The following is a 22,167-nucleotide window of genomic DNA, read 5'->3' on the forward strand; positions in this document are numbered from 1 at the left end:
AAGGCACAGACACGGCTAATGCTCTGGTTACCCTCCAGTATAAAAGGATGCCTTTTTGTAGTGCATGGCTTAAAGGTCAATCATGTTGTCGGAGAGGTTACCAACAATACCGGAATCCATCCTATACCTCTAACCGGCAGTACAGAACGCAGTTGTCGAAGAGACAACTGCCTACAACAAATCTTCCTTTCAAGGGAAAACGGGACAGCAAAAAGAGCTACCCGATGCCAATGACCTACTGCTGGTTACTACTACTTCACCTCCTCCCAAGATAGGAGGCAAAATCTCCCATCTTCTCCAAAATTAGAAACCTATTACAACGGTTTGTTGGGGCTTAGACCTGGTACCATTCGGCCATTCTCTAGAATTCATGCAGCTAACCCCTCCTCAACCACTGGCTCACAAGCATTTGCACCTCTTGCAACTAGAAATCGTTTCCATGATCTAAAAAGAAGCAATGGAATATGTTCCTTTTCATCAAAGGGGGAAAGGTTTCTATTCCAGTTTCTTTTTAGTGCGCAAGAAGGCGAAAAAGTGGAGACCAATTGTAGATTGGAGAAATGGAAACCAATTCCTCAAACAATCATTCTGCAAAGGTCACCATGCAGGAAGTCTTACAGCTTCTCAATGGAAACAATTACATGACATCCCTAGCCATTCAGGACGCATATTTCCACATACCCATTCACAAGAAACACAAGAGGTTTCTCAAATTCTCTGTAGCCGGCAGACATTATCAATTCAGAGTGTTGCCTTTTGGGCTTAAATCGGCTCCTTGCATTTTTACAAAATGCCTAGCACCAGCAGCTGCAGATCTCAGCCAGCATCATCACCAAATTTTCCCTTACCTCGACGACTGTCTATTCAAGGTTCCTTCTTACGCCGCCACAAAGGAATCCTCCAAGGTCTGTCTAAGTCTCTTCAGCCAATTGGGTCTCACTTTAAACCCAGAGAAATCAGTCCTGCAACCTTCTCAACAGCTTACGTTTCTAGGAGTCATACTGGATACTACTATAAAAAGGCTTATCCCACAGTAGAAAGACAACAAACCTCTGACCTTGGCAAACCGCATACAAAAGAGTCTTTCTGTGCGCCTATACAAATATCTGCTGGACATGATATCCTCCTGTAGTCCTCTGACACTCCATTGCCATCTACACATGCGTCCTCTTCAGGAAGCTCTGAACACCCAATGTGTTCAAGTAAGCAGAACATTTGACGACCTAACACAAGTGACCTCTTAATTGGTCACCTCACTATCTTGGTGGACTCGTCTTCACCATCTGTCTCGAGGGTTACCTTTACTACCGTAAGCTTCTCCTCTGGTAATAATGGATGCTACTCTGGAAGGATTGGGGAGCCTTCCTTCAGGAGCTTCAGATCAGTGGCAAGTGGCCACCATCTCAGTGGATCCCACACAAATCTCCTGGAACTAAGGGTGGTGTTTCTAGCTTTACAAGCTTTCCAACCCAGAATAAAGAATTCCCAAGTGCTTGTCAGAACATACAATGCTACGACAATGCACTGTCTAAACAAGCAAGGACTAACTCTATCTTTCCCTCTCTCTCAAAAAGCTCAACGGATTTGGAACTGGGCGATTCTACACAAATTTTAATTGATAGCTGAGTACGTGCCAGGGAAGCAGAATACCAAAGCGGATTCACTGAGCAGGTTACGGACAACCTGTCACAAGTGGAAGTTAAACCAAAATACTCTAGACCAAATCTTCTCCCAGTGGGGCAAACCTTCTCCCAGTGGGGCAAACCGACTGAAGACCTGTTTGCCACAACCGACAAAGCCAAATGCCAACACTTCGCAAGCTGGCATCCCCAACAGGGATCTTGGAGGAATGCTTTTTCAGTAGCATGGTCCGGCATATTTGCCTACGCTTTTCCTCAAATTACTCTCCTCCACAGGGTGCTGAAGAAGATGAAGGCAGAACCCTGCAAATTAATACTAATAGCACCAGCATGGCCTCGCCAACATTGCGTCACGGAGCTCCATCTCCTGTCCTTACGACTGCTAGTTCCTCTGAAGCCGTTCCCGTCTCTTCTCACTATGAACCAGGCCAAGTTCAACACCCGGATCCAAGTGCTCTGAGATCTGCTTTGCTCCAGAGTTACAGGACTTTCGACACTTAAACATTCCTCAGGAGTGCAGATGGTAGAGATTCTGTATCTGGTGTAGGTCTGTTAAGGTGCGTCCCCTCGATTCATCTCCCCAGGAAGTCTTACCGTATCAACTCCATCTAGCAAATTCAGCTTTAGTTCATACTTGTTAACCAAAAATGAACTTTGATCTATCTCCTGTTTTCAAAGCTCATCCGAGAACCGATCCTTTTGGTCTTACCGATTGATGAAACAATTCACGACCTTTCCACCTGTGAAATCTCCGCCTCCACCATGGCAATTCAGCACTCTGCTTGCTCAACTTATGAAGCACCCATTTGATCCGATACATAGAGTCGACTTAAAATTTGTTTCATGGAAGATTCTCTCCTTCTGGCCCTTACATCCGCAGTAAGTGTTAGTGAACTTCAAGCATTCACCATACATGAACCCTTCTTGCAATTCAAACGCAATAGGGTGATCCGACGAACCAACCCAAAATAAATCCCTAAAGTCCCCTCGGACTTGTATCCTAACGAATCAATTATATTAAAATCTCTTTCCAACTCCTCAAACAGCAGCTGAACGAGCTCTGCATTCTTTGGTCTTGAAATGCTGCCTTAAATTTTATCTGGTTAAAACAAAATTCTTCCGCAAAACCAATCAACTGTTTGTAGCTTGCCTAGAAAAGGTTTTCCTTTGACGAAACAGAGAATCTCTAGATGGATTGCTAGGGCAATTCTCTTCTGGCACCAGCAAGCAGGTCAGCCCCTGCGATCAAAGGTTTGTGCTTGTTCTACTAGAGCAGTGTCTAAATCTATGGCATTGTTTGCTGACGTGTCCCTATCAGACACTTGTAGAGCAGCAACCTGGAAGATTATGCATACATTCACTTAGCATTATTGCTTGGATTGTGAGTTGATGAGAGATGCTGCAGTGGGACAGGCGGTGCTGAGACATCAGTTTCAGTAAAGGTGAGCCTTCCTTCCCGCCAACCTTTCTAATGCACATTTATCTTTTTACCTTTTTTATCCCAATGTTTAAAAAATCCTTTTGCGATTTATATTTGTATGTACATATTTGTGTGTGTTTGTGTATATTTATATATTCTCAAGAAATAATAACTATTCGTATGTGTATGGTTGATATATAACAAAATGTGCTGATAACTGCTTTTTACTCTGATTCAAGCATGTGAATATATGAAAGTTCCAATACTGGGGTAAGAAATAAGTTACTTACCTGTAACTCGATTTCTCCATTATTGGAATCTTCCATAGATTCACATGTGACCCACCGATCTCCCTTGGAATGGCTCACTTGAACCTGTTTCTTTTTGTGTACACAGTGCTTGTGAAAATCTGAGTGATTGTTGCTCCTTTCAGGAAGGTTCTAGAGGGTGGTATCAGCTGATTGTTTGTTTCTTAAGTTTGGTCCTTTTTTAAATAAGGACTTGGATATGTTACTAAATAATGAAGCCTTGGGCCTTTAACTACTGTCTGTTGTGACATTGCTTTTATGAATGTACCGAGGACTCCCATCTCGACAACGGGGAATGATTCAAGCATGTGAATCTATGATAGATTCCAAAACTGAAGAACTACAGTTACAGGTAAGTAACTAACTTATTTCTTAGTTAGAAACTTTACAGGTAACTGTGATGGATTGTTTAAAATGATCTTCCTTTGGAATGTTCTGTCATGTTTCAAACTTCAAGATGTACTGGGAACAGTGAGATTGTGTTAAATTCCACTGACCTTGCAGGCGATTGGTTAATGAAATGTGTATATTGATTTAATTCTCCTAATAAATAAAGGAATAGCATACCCAACACTATCCTTTTATGTCCTGTTAATAGCAGTTGAGGCAGGTTTTTTTTACAACTTCAGGTGACTTGATCCTACAGTGCTGAGCTCGACATTTTTAGGGAGCTTCTATTTGCAATCCTTTTCAATAAGTCTTCACATAAAGACTTCCCTTTTAGGCCCTACTTGCGGCAGAGAAAAGGGCCCAAACCAACCCTCACGATGTCTTTATTGTGCGTCTTAACACCTCCAATTGACCCGGCCCCTATTCAATTTGTAAAAAAAATGTCAAGGATGGTGTTAAAGGACAGGTAGAGAAGAATGGATGGCCTGCATGGGTGCCAACATAGGTGAGAATAATGTGCGTCCAGTAAAGATGTCCGGAACATGGAGAGGATTCTTCCTTTATGCTTGTTCCATCCGCTCTTTCCAGGGACCCCTTGTAATTGAAACCTAGAGAAAGGAGGTAGGGCCAGAACCTATTAGTCAATATAATAATCCTCTATGCAAGCATCGCTAAGGAACGTATCTATTGCTGATATACGTAAAGTGATTATCTGGCAGCCATTACATATGTTTAAGACATTGTCTCAATACAGATTCTAGAGCAGATGCCAAATTTGACCGGACTTCTCTGTGGAATCTTTTTCTTTCCTTTTTGGGGGTTTTGAATGATTTTTTTCCCCTTTTCTCCAATCATACTGGGATGGGGTTGCTACTATTTCCAGTGCTTATTACCATAAACAAAGATCTCCTATGGAAGAAAAGATAGTTCCCTAATTGGATTCCTAGTCCTCCTCCTGGGGGATCTTAGTTATAGGTGTGGGTAACACTCCTTACTCTCCAGAGAAAAGGCAAATAGGATTAATGTGAGTTTTGCAAATATTCTTAATCACTCTTAAAAAGAGAACTGGCTCATTTGGCTGGGCATGTCGTCGTATTGGGGGTATGGTATTCCTTAAGGGAACAGCCACAGTTTTTTCATCAATTCCTCATGATTCCTTCAACCGGAATTAATTTTCTTGTACCTATACTTAATATGGTGACCATTTTTACTGCATTTAAAGTTGGTTTTTATTTTAAATAAAATAGGTATAAACTGGCCTTTTATAGTTTATTATTGTCTATAAAATTGTTTAAACATGGCTTTTCATAAAGAAAAATTGGTTGTAAGTGTTCTAGGATCCTGCATGTAGATAGGACAGTTCAGTGCTCGTGACGACAATGGATAGTCCCCTGAATGAGAACTAGAATTCTCCAGTATTGGGGTGTCTTTCATAGTCACATGCTTGAATATTTCCCGTCGTCGAAGTGGGAGCCCCACGATAAATAAAATGGCAATAACAAATATCATATATGTGTATAAAAACATTATTACATACATCCCAAAACCATAAATACTCATAAGTACCATGGGTTAGCTTTAACACTTAGAACTTCATTACAAGAAAAAAGCACTTCAATAGCCTATCCATGTCGTTATGATAGTCCAAACTACAGCCAATCAGGCACCAGCACCCTCTAGAACCTTCTTCACAGAGGCTCAGGCCCTCAGATTTTTTACTGCACGACGTGTGAAGGGAGTCTCCCTGAGCTCTGCTCAGTGTTCTCTACTTTTTTGGGGATTTCTCAGCTTTTAGGATGTCTTCAAGTAAGAAATCTTTTTCGACCATGTGCTTTCTTGTGGGAAGTTGCGGCTCTTCTCAGAGGACCCTCACAAGAAGTGTTTTTACTGCCTCTATCCAGAACATGAGGTAGGCAAGTGTAAGATTTGCAGGACTTTTTCCACCAAGACTCTTAAGGACAGAGAAGGGCATCTCCTTCTGTGGTTACAGAGGCTGAAGGATAAGGAGGGCCCTCTTTCTGGCCAGATAGACTTGTGTCTGGGTTGTCTAGAGCCACTTCAAAGCGTAGCAGTGTGCAGGAATTGCCCTCTCCTTTCCTTAAAAAGAGGAAGCTTCAGCTCCAGGAGGCTCCTGCAGGGTGTCTGTGAGAAGTTGGCCTGATATATGATGCTCACTAGTTCTAGTGATCACCTTGTATCAGTCCAAACAACCCTTATGGTGATTGGTTGTAAGTCAACCTTATAGACCAGCTATCCTAATGGTAGCATGGACAAAGCAGTCTTAGGCTAAACTCTTTTGGCATGTGAAGCCAGCTGTTTTACCACATATAACCCCTTGAATACCAAATGAAAGGACACCATACAGGTAGTTATGAAAATAAACAAGACATTTATCAACTAACAAACACCTCTGAACTCTTTGAGATCAGAGGGCTAAGCACATTACAAGACTCTTAAGACAAATACGTTAAGTTGCACAAGTTACAATGTTGCCCTATGGGCCCAACAAACCATATACTAAGTAAATGGTATAAGGAAGTCAATTAAGGAAATGGAGCTGTCCAGAGGCTGTTGGATCGCTGGGACTACATTATGCTAACTTTAGGTAAGTAATAGGAGGCCCATGGAACGCGTGTGCAGAGTGTGAACTCATACGCGAGATACGTAACAACGTCTATGGACAGTACAGTTCAAGAAAAAGGTGAGTACGGACAATCCTGACTAGTTAGGAATAAAACGACTGTGGAACTGGACACTAGGAGTCAATCTACCCTTGAGCACCGAAATGCTCTGGTTACCTCACCCACGGGCTACAGGTGCATAGGTGCGAAGTCGTATCTGCTTTCTGCGTTGAAGTCTATGGAGCATGTAAGAAAAGATGCTGCAGGCGACCAGGAGGAAGATGTCCGGTGTGATCCAAGGGTGGATCAGAGATGCTGAAGACCTGAAAGCAGAGGGGACAATGTTCAAAGTCACTAGCCAGTGACTGGAGTGGAACCAGAGGCTGTTGTCGCGATCAGGTGAAGAGTGGACGCTTGACTCTGCAGCCACGTGGACCAGGTGGTGTCTTCGACTACCAGGATGGAGGCACGAGCTGTCTCACGCAGGCTCTCGCTGTCGGCGGTGTCGGTTCCGGATTTGGAGTCAACAGGCTTTGGCAAAGGCAACCCACACGGTGAATGGAAAAGACGTCTGGTGCAGACCAGGAGGGTCCGGGGTGCCTCTTTTGGAAGGAAGCACGGGCCAGTCTGGAGCAGCCAGACCAGCGGTGTTGATGTCGTGGATCGTCGTCGTCGTCTAGGAGGCCACTAGCCAGCCGGCAAGTGACCAGACAACGCGTCGAGCAGCAAACAGGCAGAAGGGCCCCATGCAGATCTCGTGGATGCTGGAGGGCTGGTCTTCGGGGCTGGGGCTTCTCAGTCCCCAAAGCACTTGTTCGAGGATAGCTGAGAAGTCGTGCTGGAAGTGAAGTGCAGTTTCTCCAGGATGGCCGGTCCCACGTGTCTCGTCGCACCCACGGATCTCAGCTGTGCTGTACATGTAGGTAGAGGTCGGAGAGGTCTGGGAATCCGGGTCTCGTCGGGCTCTGAAGTCTGGATCCTCGAGGGAAGACGGCAAAGTGAAGCTGCTGGACGCTGATGGTGCCTGCTTGTGCAGGGTAGACACTCCTTGCCCACAAGGGAGATTTCTTCAGTCTTCGTAGCAGAATGTCGAAGTCCAGAGTTTCTTCTTGAAGAATTTCAGTTCAGGAATAATCTGATTTTGAATGGGACCAGCTCCTACCTTTATCCTGCTAAAGGGGGCTGTATTATCACTAGGTCCCTCCTATGGGTGGGACCAGGAAGGGGGGTGGTTACACCCCCTATCCTTTGTCCGGTGTCGCGCCAGAGCTGGGGCTAGAGTGCCCCAGCAACTGGTTTGAGCCGGTGTATGCACAGGGCACCTTGTGTGCCCCAGGCATGTCTCATTCCTTTCAGCCCGGTCCTACCTAATACACAAAATCCTGTCTGGGGTGGTGCTAGCACCTCCCAAGGCAGGAAACCCTTTGTCCAAGCCTCCCTCGCTGGAAGGACTCCCAGCAGCAGGAGGTCAGACTTGTGTCTGTGGTGGCAGCATCCATTTTGTGATGCTGAGGCTCGAGTTAACTTTAACCGGGGTTCACAGTTAGGTACATGTCGTGTCCCTCTAGAAGGGTGGAATGCTACCCCCGTCGCCAGAATAGGCGTGGGGGTAGTATTCCAATTCATATGACACCTTACTCGACATGTTTTGATAATGCTATGCCAAAGTTAGCAACAACCGCGAGGTTATAATGCACTTAAGAGTATATGGTATAGCGTTATCATGGAAACAGCCAAAGGACTTGGTTCCGAAAGCTGTAGACAGGCTCAGCTCATGCCAGAGCACTATCTCACATAATTCCAAGCACTCTGCCTCCTGGATTGTTACGGCCTGCCATAGGAGTGACTTATAGGAGTAGATGTGTCCATTTTAGGTTTAGATATAGGTATACTATATCTAAAGCAAAGGGTGATTACACCACCTTGCCCCTGCTGATTGATCAGCCAGTTGTGTCAGATTTGGATGGCCAGCCAGGGGTGGCATAATACATGCTGCAGCCCCTGGTAGGCCCTGGGTGCACCTATGCCCTGGGTACCTAAGGTACACTGTACAGGGGCTGATAAGGTGACCCAGTATCCAATTAGATATGTACCTAAGGTACATGGAGTCCATTTTACAGAGAGAGCAGTGGGCCTGGGGTCCTGAATAGCAGTCAACCAGCTAAACACCAGGCAAAAAGTTGGGGGCAACCATAGTTGAATATCCACCTTCCTACTGTCTCCACCTCTTCCTGCTACGCCTACGCCCCCAAGATCTGACTCTCAGGCATCCACGGCTCCTTCCTTGCATGTTTCCACCGAAAAACGTGCCAAATCGTCGACTTTCTGTCCAACAACGAGATCTGCCGTTTCTGGCTCTTCGACGACAGTGACGACAACTTCTGCCTGCAGGTCCTCGACGGCGGATGCGTCTACTTCTTCGACGTTGGTATCTATGAGGCTCAAATCAGTCTCGTCGACTATTCCTATTTCCTCCTCTAAGAAGGGGGTCTCGTCGGCGTCCAAGTCTTCGTCGACGTCTTCTGTGAAGAGAGCCTCTTCGTCGGCGGGTGCTCCGACGATGACAGCTGCGGCGGTGGCTCCGTCGGCGGCTGCTCCGTCAGCTGCAGCTCCGTCGGCAGCGGTGGTCTCGTAGTGGGCTGCTTCGTCGACAGTAGCTTCGTTGGTTGTCCCGTCGACGGCGGTAATATCGTCGGCGGCTACTTTCACATCACTACCACTGGTGCCAGTTTCCACGTCCGGCTCCGCGACACCTTTCGTTGACTCTCTGTTCCAGGGTCGTCCTGTGTCTTTGGATCAGCTTCCGCTTCCGCGGCACTCTCAGCCTCCATCACCTCTATTTGCCACGGATTCGGAGCATGACTCTGGATCTGATGAGGAAGATGCTAGGTTCCAGGCAGCTTGAAGTCCTTCAGAACTGGTCATCAAGTGTCAGGATTATGATGACTATCTGGAAGATCATCACTTTCATGAGGAGGAACATTCTACACCGGTTCCCACAGCACAAATACCGCTTTCCCTAATTTCTAATCTCCAGTACATGTTGGAGAATTATAACAGACGTTTTCCACCGTCTCACCACATCTCTCCTCAGACCATGGTGCCTGCCACTACAGTTGCTCCTTCGTCTCCTGCGCCACCGAGGCCATCTGCGCCTTCAGTTCAGATACAGGCAGCTGATGATGATGATGACGATGTTCTCCGGGATCGGGAAGACTGCAAAGTGGATGATGATGGGACCATGGCGGATTGGGAGAATTACCAAATCCAAACACTGTCGCCGCCTCCTTCGGCGCCTTTGGATTCCCCTCCCGTTGATATCAACAGTTTTCACCAACTTATAGAGAGGGCGCACAATGCTTCAAACTCCCTATGGTCCTAAAGGATGAGGATTGTTTTCTTTGACTTCAAGAGTCAGCCTCCTAAACAAGTCCGTGCTGTGCCCATAATTGACTTCATCTGGAAGGAAGGCGTCAAACTGGTGTAAATGTAAAAATTTAAATTGATACTTGTATAGCGCACTACTCGCCCGCAAGGGTCTCAAGGCGCTTGTACGAATACCGCTGTGGAACCCATCCTGGCTATCCCTGTGAGGCATCCACTCCTGGGCACCCCCAAAGGTGGAGGCCAGACATCCTTAGTGTTGTGGGGGCCGTTGTGGAGATTAAGCAAGCTATTGCCCAGAGTTGCAGAGTGGGACTCCATGATTGGAATAGGCACCGAGGCGAGAATTATCAGGTCCGTGGAATTTTGAGCCCAAGCCCGCCGAGGCGGGGAATTGAACCCTGGTCCCGGGCTAGACCTCTGCATCAGGGTCTGCCGCTCTAATCATTGAGCCACACATCTCCAGGCTCCAAATTCTATTTCGGCACTTCTTCCCCGTTTGGAGACAAAGTACAGGGCACCCACAAATTCTCCAGCTTGCCTTGTAGCACAGCCTAAACTAGACTCCGTGATTACACAGGCTGCACAGCGCCGTTCCAGAAATCCTTCTTCCCCTATTTCCGCACCACCTGACCTTGAGGGATGTCGTCTTGATGCGATTGGGCGAAAATTTTCCGCTATGGCTTCTACCACCGTGAGAGCTGCAAATTCATTGTCCATTCTGGGTCGTTATGAACGCCAAATGTGGTCGGACATGTCCTCATTTATCGATCTCATTCCCGAGCCTTCCAGAGCGGATGCTCTCAAGATTCTTCAGGGGGGGGGGGCGAGTACGAGCATCTTCGGAGATCGACTACTCTGTGGACATTGCGTGCAGTGGTTTTCGTCAGCTAGCTGGGGCAGCTGTTTTGAGTCGTCAGGGCTGGCTTCGTTCTACCTCTTTTCGCCAGGAGGTCCAGGCGAAAATCCTTGACATGCCCTTTGACGGTAAATCTCTTTTTGGCCAGCATGTGGACGAAGCACTTCAAACCATTAAGAAGGACACTGAGATGCTCGTGGCCTAGGCACTTTGCAGTTTCGCAAGCAGCCTTTTTGTGGTGCGCGCGGACGCAGTACCTCTTTTTCACGGCAGATCCAGCCAGTACCGCTCCTATAATCTGTGGAAACAAATATATTCCTCTCAATCTCAGCAATCTCATCGACAACAGTCCACAAAGTCTTACAGAGGGAAGTATTCCAACAGAGTCTCCACTTCTAAGAAGCAATTACTTGCCTTCCCATCTGAAAGTTGGAGGTTGATTCTCTTTTCTTTTCCAATTGGTCTCTAATCACTTCGGACTGTTGGGTGCTAGACATTTTGTCAAAAGGCCATGCCTTGGAATTTGTCAAGTTCCCTCCAAACACACTTCCAACTGGTCCACCTCCGGCTCACCTCAAGGAACTTTCAACAAATTTGTGTCTTGATTCAAAAAGTGCCATCAAAGTGGTTCCCTAAACTCAGAAGGGGCTCGGATTTTATTCTTGTTTTTTCCTAGTCCTCAAGAAGTCCGGCGAGTGGCGCCCGATCCTCAACTTGCGGGCCTTAAACAAGTCCCTGAAATGTCAATCTTTCCGCATGCTCACACACTCACGGAAATCCTCCGCCTTCTCTCGAAGGGCGACTTCCTGACCACCATCGAACTCCAGGACTCCTATTTCCATGTGCCGATACTTCCAAGGCACCGGAAGTACCTGCGCTTCCGGGTAGGGCGCAGAGATTTTCAATTCAGGGTTCTACCTTTTGGCCTTAGTTCCGCCCCTCGAGTTTTTATGAAAGTCCTGGCCCCAGTGGTGGCATATCTACGTTTGCGGGGCGTTCAAATCTTTCCCTACCTAGACGACTGTCTAATCAAGTCGCAATCTTGTCATCAGGCGTCTCTGGACACTCAATTCTGTCACTCTATTTCAATCCCTATGTCTGTCCATCAACACCGAGCAGTCTCAGGTCGATCCAGCTCCCTGCAGAACCTTTCTAGGCGCCACTCTGAATATCTCGCTGGCGAAGGCATTCGTGTCTCACTAACGTCGACTGCGAATTCTACGCCGAGTCGCTCTCATCCGTTCAAAATGGTCCGTTTTAGTTCGTGTGCTAATCTTTTCTCGGGATGGCGTCCTCCTGCATAACCCTGATCCCAAATTGCAGGCTCAAGAGTCGTCCAATTCAGGAGGAACTGGACAAACCGTGGCGTCAGGTCACCGGCTACTTCAACGATCTGGTCCTGGTAACCGCTCGAATGAAGTCAGCTCTCTGTTGATAGGCTCACCCTCCCAACCTCGCTGCCAGTACATCTTTCCTGACCAGAGCTCGTCCTTACCACGGATGCCTCCCTGGAAGGTTGGGGCACTCCTCTTCAGAGGTTGTCCGTCAAGGGCAAGTGGACCCAGTCTCAACACTCCTGGCACATCAACAGACTGGAACTGATGGCCATTTACTTGCGCTAAAGGCCTTCCACCTTCTGCTTCAGGGAGAATCAGTGCTCATTCAAACCGACAATACCACCAGTATGCACAATCTCAACAGACAAGGCAGCACCAAGTCACCGCTCCTCTCTCAGCTGGCACAGAGAATCTAGGATTGGGCTCTCCGTCACCGCATTCCACTTACAGCGGTTCACCTCCCAGGCATCTCCAACATCCTGGCTGATTCGCACAGCAGGTCCGCGTCCTCGACCCACGAGTGGGAGTTGCATCAGCCGACTCTGGACTTCATATTTCGGCTGTGGGGTTGCCCGAACCTGGATCTTTTTTCGCAAGCCATGTGAACCGGAAATGCCAGTCTTATGCAAGCTGGTTTTCCCACCGCGGGTCGTGCGGAAATGCCCTTTTGATGGACTGGTGCAATCTATTTGCCTGCGCTTGTCTGCCAATCCCACTGGTTCCTCGAGTACTGTGGGTGCGAGCCCATCCTCCTTCGTCCTCAAGCGGATCTCCTCACAATGGACAAGGGTCAGATCTGCCATCCGGACCCCTCCTCTCTCAAATTATCGGCCTGGAACCTGAGCACCTTGAATTTGTCTACTTGAATATTTCACCGGCGTGTAGACGTTCTTGCCAATGCGAGAGCTCCGTCTACAGTAAAGACTTAAGAGCTAAAGTGGAAAAGGTTCTGTCACTGGTGTGCATCGACCAACATCCACCCAGTGCATTCTTCTCCTGCTCAGCTTTTGCCGTTCTTTCTGCAATTGGCACAATCAGGACTTTCCCACTCCACTTTGAAGGTCTTCTTAGCTGCAATATCTCTTTTTCGGCAGGACGACTCCATCTCTTTACTCTCCAAGAGTCATTCGGCAGTTTTTCAAGAGGCTGTTCAGGATGTTTCCGCCCATTCGGCGTCCTCCCCCTACCTGGCATCTCAATATTGTTTTGGCTCAATTGATGAAGGCGCCTTTTGAGCCCATCCACAAAGCGGATTTGAAATTTTTGACCCGGAAGGTTTCCCTCCTTCTCGCCCTTACCACCTCACCTCACGTCGCGTGAGTGATATCCACGCCTTCACCATTCAGCCTCCTTTACTTCAATTCAAATCGGACTGTTGTACTTCACAAAAACCCGCAATTCATGCCTAAGGTGCCAACTGACTTTCACCTCAAAGAACCAGTGTTCTTAAAGACTTTCTTTGTTAATCCCCATTCTCCGGCGGAGCGAAGCTTACATTCATTGGATGTGAAAAGATGCCTTAAATTCTACATCAACAGAACAGCACCCTTTCGTAGATCTGATCAACTGTTCTTTGCTTCTGGACGCATGCACAAGGGACGTTCTGTTACCAAGCCATCTATTGCACGTTGGATTTCCTCAGCAATCTCGTTTTGTCATCAGGAGGCCAGCAAGCCTCTTCAATCTACAGTTAAAGCTCATTCCACCAGGGCGATATCATCCTCTACTGCCCTGTTTTCTGGTGTGCCGATTCATCAAATATGTCGTGCAGCTACGTGGTCCAGCAGGCACACCTTCACGAAGAACTACTGCCTAGAGACGATAAACGAAGCTGATACAGCAGTGGACCAAGTGGTGTTTCGCAATCTCCTTAAATACGTTGAGCCTCCTTCTTTCACTCCGCCTGTATGAGTTGTCATCTGTCTGGCAGTCTTATGTTAGATCATTACATTTTCTGCCACTGCACTGCAGTTTTCTTACAGACCGCTATTACTGCTCACTATTCTATTCAAGCATGTGAATCCATGAAAGACACCCCAATACTGGAGAAGAACAATTGTTACTTACCTGTAAACAGTGGTTCTCCAGTATTGGTGTCTTTCATAGATTCACATGCGTTTCTCCTCCTAGATTCTTTTGTCACTCTTGTGCTTCAAAAATCTGAGGGACTGAGCCTCTGGAGAGAAGGTTCTAGAGGGTGCTGGTGCCTGATTGGCTGTAGTTTGGACTATCATAACAACATGGATAGGCTATTGAAGTGCCTTTTTCTCTTAATGAAGTTCTAGGTGTTAATGCTAACCTATGGTACTTATGAGTATTTATGGTTTTGGGATGTATGTAATTATGTTTTTACATACATATGATATTTGTTATTGCTATTTTATTTACCTTGGTGCTCCCACTTCGACGACGGGGAATATTCAATCATGTGAATCTGATATACACTAATACTGGAGAACCACTAGTTACAGGTAAGTAACAATTGTTCTTACAAGTAACTATTCCTTATCTTTGTTGCTCCGCAGAACATGCCTCTTCTGAAGCATGAAACCTTTAGACTGCTAGCTGAGCTCGAAGTAGTGTGCAGATAGTTCTTACGATATTGTAAGATATCCAATTTTTTAAAATAACTTCTCTATTGCATATCAGGCTACATTTTATAGTTGAAAACTTTAAGCATCTATTTAGCAGTTCAGCAACTCCGATGGGTCCATGATTGGAATATAAGGTTTAAATTTACCAGCTGTTTTTGGCAGATGGACATTTCTGTCTATACATCTGTACGGACGCTGACAACTGAAACTCTGCTTCTCTTCTAGGACCGATTTTCTGAGCCTTCCATTTCAGGCCATAGAGTGCAGTCTTGCAGGTGTTGCGCCAAACGGTAAGTTTTGCACCCTTGCTCTTTCATATTTTTGTATTTGACCTTTTACCAGTGTATGCTTATGTCCCCAGATGCTCTTTTTTCATGCCTTTGGCATCTTTCCTTAATGGGAAAGCGAACTGAATCCCTGCCATAGCAATAAGCCATGGAGGGCGTATATATTACGTCCCCCTAAGTTACCGGCTCCCTGATACTTTACTTACTAAGGTAGTCAGACTTTCTCTTCTCATCCTGCTTAACCCCTTCCACGCTGCCCTAATTTTTGTGCTGTGCAGGGGTTTTGAGTGGGCGAGATTCGGCCCCCGACCTGCGTCCGCACACGCCCACCGTGACGTTGGACGGCCTGATAGGAAATGGAATTTTAATATACATCATGTGTTTGTCATAATTAATACAATTGCACCCATTAGGGTATCTTGGTGCTTGCCCTCACATTTTCTTTCATATAATCATCTAATTGAATAATTCCCTGTCACGTGGCTGGGGATTCCAGTAATGTTACAAATTGTAATAAACTGCACATTATCCAGTATTAGGGTATCTTTCATAGATTCACATGCCTGAATCATTCCCCGTCGTCGAGGCGGGAGTCCCACGGTAAATTATATAAAATAGCAGTGCCTAAAAAATTTCTAGTAGTAGGCTGGAAAAGCCCAAATGCCTAACTAGGCCTCAAAACTTAGCAGCCTATCTACATCATTATGTAAAAAGACCTGAAATAGTAGCCTTAGCCAATCAGCTGTCTTCACCCTCTAGAACCTTCCCAGCTCAGGCAGTTCTCCTCAGATTTTCACCGCACTTTGTGTGTAAGGGAGTCTCCCTGAGTGCCTACTCAGTTTTTTGATCTTTATTCCTTAAAATGTCTGAAAAGAAGGCTCTTTTCAAAACTTGTGGGACCTGCTACAAGAAGAGAGTCCATGTGGATGACCAACACTTTGATTGTATTTATTGCCTGCATCCTTCACATATTGTGAAGGACTGTAGAATTTGCCGTACCTTCCCTCAGAAAACTATCAGGGATAGGGAGGCAAGGGTTCTTTTATGGTTGAAGTCTTCTTCCACTGATGATGAGGACAAAGCCTCTACCTCCAGCAAGAGAGCTAGATCCAAAGAAAGTGCTTCTCCTGAGAGAAAGAAAAAACTTAAAACCTCTCAGAAAGCTTCAGAACCCTCTAAGAGTGCATCGGCTTCTTCAACTGTGAGTACAACCCAGGCTAAGACTGTTTCTCTGGTGTCTGTACCTACTACTACTTTGACTTCTGCCTCCTCATCTACTTCTACGGTTACTACTTCAGCTATTACCTCGCCGTTGATGTCTGTTAAACCATTGCTGACTAAATCCAAGTTGCCATCGTCAACGTCTCCGTCGACGACGGCTCCGTCGACTAAATCTTCTGCTCCGTCGACGACAACGAAGCCAACTTCATCGTCGACGAAGACATCGTCGACAAAGGACTCGTCGTCGACGAAGTCACCATCGACCTCGTCGTCGACTAAGAACTCGTCGACGAAGACACCGACGACGGTCCCGACGACGAGGGACTCGTCGACGAAGACACCATCGCCGATCCCCACGACTAGGGACTCGTCGACGAAGATGCTATCGACCGTCCCGACGACGAAAGGTTCGTCGACGAAGGCACCATTGACAACCTCGTCGACGGCAAGATCTTTGTCATTGACAGGACCGTCGACGGAGATCCCGGTAACAGTGGCTTCCGCACTCACATCTGCTCATCTGTTGCACGGTTCACCTCCAGCAAAGATACAATACACTCATTTTCAGATAAAAACGTATCAAAGGCAGGATTATTCACATATTTCTCCACTTTTGCCATCGCACATTTTGGAGACATACATGGAAGAGGAGTCAGATGAAGGGGAAGAGGATGACGGTCCTTTTGGGATTGCCCGTCACCCTTCTCAATTAAATATTAAATATCAGGAGGATGATGAGGAGGAAGTCCATGATCAATATACACATGACGTTTATTCCACGCCATATCAGTCACCTCATACCAGACCTTCTCGGTCTGAGGACACTGCACATTTACCATCTTCCTTAATACAGGATTTGCAGGCTATGTTGGCGGATTACCGCCAGAGATTTCCATCCAATCAGGTTGCCCCGGCTGGGTCACCTGTTCCAGTTGACGTGCCAAGACCTCCGTCACCAAGGGCTTCATTGTCGCCACAGCAAAATACTGCTCCAGTTCCTCAAAATGATACGGACACTTCTTCCAATGATGATGAAGAAAGCGGGGAAGAGGGAGAGTTACCGGATAAAACACCTGTGGATCCTTGGGAGGATTATGTCATTCCTATGCCTTCTCCACCTGCGCCCCGTCCTTCAGATTCTCCACCTGAAGATATTGGCGGTTTCCACAATTATGCAGAGAGCTGCTAATAGGTTTGAATTGGCCGTCACAGTTGAGCAGTCGGACTGCTTTTTACATGACTTTAAAGAGGGATATCGCAGAGTGACCAGGGCTATCCCTATTATTGATTATATATGGAAGGAAGGCATCAACATAAACTCCAGCTTCCATTCCTGCAGTCCTTCCAAGGATAGAGAAAATATCGAGCACCATCTGATACTCCAGCTTGTTTGATAGGTCACTCTCGACCTGATTCTGTCATATCCCAAGCTGCGCAGCAGAAATCCAAAAATCCTTCTGCTCCCATTTCAACACCACCTGACAAGGAGAGCAGAAGACTTGATGCGATTGGAAAGAAATTTTCAGCAAACGCAGCAGCCTCCATTAAAGCTGCGATTTCATTAGCTATCCTAGCTCGTTATGACAGACAAATGTGGTCCGAGCTCACGGAATATCTTGAGTTGATCCCTGAGGATCATCAGATGGAGGTGCGCAGAATTGTACAAGAGGGTGAAAGGGCGGCCTCAGAGATTATTGATTGCGCCCTGGACATTTCAAACACCAATTTTAGACAATTAGCTGGAGCAGCTGTGCTTCAGCGTCAAGGTTGGCTCAGGGCTACCACCTTCAGGCCTGAGGTCCAAACCAAAATCTTGGACATGGCATTCGATGGCGAATCATTGTTTGGGAAGCACATTGATGACGCTTTACTGGCTATTAAAACTGATACTGATACAGCAAAATCTCTGGGTACCCTACAATACAAGAGGGGATCCTTTAGAGGAGCAAGAGGCCGGGGTTACTCCTCAAGAGGCAATTATTCCAACCAACAAAATCGTCAGTATCAATCTACCTACAACAAGCCTTACTACCAATCTTCTTACAGGCAGCCTGCCTCTGGTTCTTTCTCTCGGCAAGGAGGAAAACTACTCTCAGGTAATCAAGGGCGAGATTCCAACAAGCGCCAGTGAGCTTTGCCGGATGTCAGCCACTCACCTTTCCCTTCCCGTGGGCACCAAAATCTCCGCCTTTTACCACCAATGGCGGAAGATAACTTCAGATCAGTGGGTCCTGGATTTGGTCAGCAAAGGACACACACTGGAGTTTTTGCAGAAACCACCAACGCCGCCGCCCAGGGGTCCCCCTCCCCCTCGTCTTCACTTACTCTTCAAAGAAGCCTTAAAGATGCAACACAAGAATGCGATAGAACGAGTCCCTCCTTCTCAGAAAGTGAGGGTTTTATTCTCGCTTCTTCCTCGTGGAGAAAAATTCGGAAGAGTGGCGTCCAATATTGGATTTGCGCAAACTCAACAAGTATCTAAAGAAACAGAGTTTCCGCATGGTAACGTTGAAGGACATTCTGAACTGTCTCAACGAAGGGGACTTTATGGCTTCTCTGGATCTACAAGACGCCTACTTCCACATTCCTATTCACCCGAACCACCGCAAATTCCTAAGGTTCCAAGTGGCTTGCGTCCATTTCCAGTTCAAAGTGCTTCCATTCGGCCTAAAATCGGCCCCCAGAATCTTTACCAAATGCCTGGCTCCAGTAGCAGCACTGTTGAGGTCCCAGGGAATGCAAGTTTTCCCATACCTCGACGACTGGCTGTTGAAAGGTCCAACCAGAAACTCAACAATAGAAGCGGTCAGGAGTACGCTTTCTCTCTTCTCGAATCTAGGACTGACCCTCAATTCGAGGAAATCTCAGCTCCAACCTCGTCAAGAATTGACATTTCTGGGTGCAATCTTGAACACATGCCAGTGCAAAGCATACCTGACACGAGCGACAAAACAAACTTGTAAAGCAAAACAGATATCCGCAAGAAGGTCACTTTCAGTTCGGATGTATGCTTCCCTACTAGGGATGTGTTCGTCTGCGATCAGCCTCATTCCTATGGCGAGACTCAGAATGAGACCGTTGCAAGAAGAGCTACTTCGTCAGTGGAAGCAAGTCGAGGGATCATTCGTCGACCGCATCAAAGTAACTGCCAAAATGAAACACGCTCTTCTTTGGTGGTCAAAGGCACACAACTTGTCGCCGGGCCTCACCTTTCTCCAAGACATTCCGGAGTTCACCCTGACTACGGACGCATCCATGGAGGTTGGAGAGGTCACCTTCAGGACCTTCAGATCCAGGGAAGATGGTCTCGTCAGTACCAACAAAAGCACATCAACAGCTTGGAACTAAGGGCCATTTTTCTCTCCCTACAAGCCTTCCTGCCAAGAATTGTGAATTTGTCCGTGCTGGTGCGTACGGACAATACCACCAGCATGTTCTACATAAACAAACATGGAGGAACGAAATCTCTCACCCTGTCGCTGGAAGCTCAGGAGATGTGGGAATGGGCCCTGCGCCACGGCATATCCCTCAGAGCGGAGCATGTTCAAGGGGTTCGGCAGTCTCTAGCGGACAGTCTCAGCAGAACATTCACAGGCTGTCACGAATGGGAGCTCGAACAACATCAAGTAGAGATGATCTTTCAGCTTTGGGGGACACCGACGCTGGATTTGTTTGCCACACAACAAAAACAGCAAATGCCTGTTTTATGCCAGCAGGTTCCCAGAACGGGGGTCAAGAGGAAATGCCCTCCTGATAAGATGGACCGGGATGTTCGCGTACGCCTATCCTCCGATTCCGCTCATTCCGAAGGTGCTGCAAAAGATGAAGAGGGAACACTGCACTCTCATCCTCATTGCTCCCCGTTGGCCAAGGCAATTTTGGTTTCAGGAGCTCCTTCTGCTCTCTCAAAAACCTCTGTTTCGTCTCAAACCGACAGTGTCGATGTTGACAAGAGAGAGAGGTCAAATCCATCATCCGGATCCTCAATCGCTGCACTTGCACGCTTGGCTCCTGACTTCCTAGAGTTCAAGACCTAAACATCCCCTCATACTGCAGGGCGATATTGTCGCAAGCACGTGCACAAAGTACCATCAAAACATATCGTTTTAAGTGGAAGAGATTCTGCTCATGGTGTGGAGATAATGATGTTCATCCACTTCAGGCTCCTCCTGAAGCCATCCTTCCATACCTACTGTCGTTGGCTAGGGCTGGTCTAGCCTTTTCTTCCATTAAAGTGCATCTGGCAGCGATATCCAGATTCAGGAAAAGTTCAAACAAACCATCCTTATGTTCATCCTCTTTGATCAAACAATTCTTTAAGGGGCTATTCCGAGCTTTTCCACCAGTTCGCCCTCCTCCTCCTGAGTGGGATCTTAATATTGTTCTTTCTCAGCTTCTAAAAAGGCCTTTTGAACCGATTCATAAAGTGGAACTGAAGTTTCTTACGTGGAAAGTGGCTATCTTGCTGGCTCTTACTTCAGCTCGCAGAGTTGGTGAAATACAGGCCTTCACTATTACTCACCCTTTCCTACAATTCTCTAAAGACTTTGTTACGCTTAGAACCAATCCAAAATTCATTCCTAACGTGCCAACTCAGTTCCACATTAATCAACCGGTCAAACTCAGAACCTTTTTCCCGGATCCGAAAACTCCTGCGGAGAAGGTCTTGTATTCTTTGAATGTGAAAAGGTGCCTGAAGGTTTACCTTCAGAAGACAAAGGACATCCGCAAGTCTAAACAACTTTTTGTTGCCTATGGCAAAGCCACCTTGGGTCAAGCTGTCACAAAAGCAACTATTGCCAGGTGGTTGTCTTCTACAATTACTTTCTGTCATGACCAGGCCAACAGACCTTTATCAAGGAAGGTCAAAGCGCATTCCACAAAAACAATGTCGGCGTCTACGGCCCTTTTCGCTGGAGTGACGCTGGAGAACATTTGCCGAGCTGCTACTTGGAAAAGTGTACACACTTTTACCGAACATTACTGTCTGCAGTCGGCGGTTCATGATGACACAGCTGTTGGTGATGCGGTGCTGCAGCATCTTCTTCACTAAGGTTGGATAGCTTATGCTATTTTTCATTCTTCTTTTAAAGTTTAAGTATTTATAATGCTGTCCTATCAGTGATGTTTATGAAGGTTTTGATGCATGTGTTATGTTAACAAGTTTGTACTCTATTACCTTCCTGGTTGAGTGGGGATAGATATGTTTTCTTTGTCTCCCACCTTCCTCTATCGACAGACATGATGTTACTGCTTGCTATTCTGATTCAGGCATGTGAATCTATGAAAGATACCCTAATACTGGATAAGAAAACGAGTTACTTACCTGTAACTACGGTTATCCAGAATTGGTATCTTTCATAGATGCACATGCACCCACCCTCCTCCCCGGTAGGGCAGTTCTTTCTATGGATACTCATTCTCACTTGTGCTGGGAAAATCTGAGGAGAACTGCCTGAGCTGGGAAGGTTCTAGAGGGTGAGGACAGCTGATTGGCTAAGGCTACTATTTCAGGTCTTTTTACATAATGATGTAGATAGGCTGCTAAGTTTTGAGGCCTAGTTAGGCCTTTGGGCTTTTCCAGCCTACTACAAGAAATTTTTTAGGCACTGCTATTTTATATAATTTACCGTGGGACTCCCGCCTCGACGACGGGGAATGATTCAGGCATGTGAATCTATGAAAGATACCAATACTGGATAACCGTAGTTACAGGTAAGTAACTCGTTTTCTTCATCCCTGAATGGCAATGACCGTCAATAGTATTTATTTAGTCAGTTTCTCCTCCGCTGTCTAAACTAAAACTTTGGCGTAGTTCTAAAAGTTTTGCTTTGCCACCCAAAGGTGACATCGGTGAACTCAGCTCAGTGCACCAGCGCTGAATGTGAAGGACAATTTATTGTAGCCCGCAGTACCCAATACATTGCTGAAGTAGAGTTACTGGTTTGGGGTTATTAACAATCCCTACACGCGATCAGGCCGTGTGGTAACGGAAACACACCTATTTTGTTATTCATAGTATTACACACACACACACACACACACTGCACTTAGAAGAATAGACACTTTTGGCAAAAAAGAATTATTACAACAGGGCAATCCTGTT

At 46.5% G+C, this 22,167-nt stretch overlaps 1 protein-coding gene across 3 annotated transcripts in view; it reads left to right on the forward strand.

Moving 5' to 3' along the window:
- Nucleotides 1-22,167, forward strand: part of LOC147673477 (tudor and KH domain-containing protein-like) — a 619,192-nt gene that overhangs the window by 453,597 nt on the left and 143,428 nt on the right. For all 3 annotated transcript variants that reach the window (XM_086947328.1, XM_086947327.1, XM_086947329.1), the window contains exon 8: nt 14,779-14,843. In XM_086947328.1, coding sequence (XP_086803454.1) covers nt 14,779-14,843 — 65 coding nt within the window. The remainder of the gene's footprint in view (nt 1-14,778; nt 14,844-22,167) is intronic.

The sequence above is a fragment of the Lissotriton vulgaris genome, chromosome 12 (assembly GCF_964263255.1).
Source record: "Lissotriton vulgaris chromosome 12, aLisVul1.2, whole genome shotgun sequence".
Lineage (NCBI taxonomy): Eukaryota > Metazoa > Chordata > Amphibia > Caudata > Salamandridae > Lissotriton > Lissotriton vulgaris.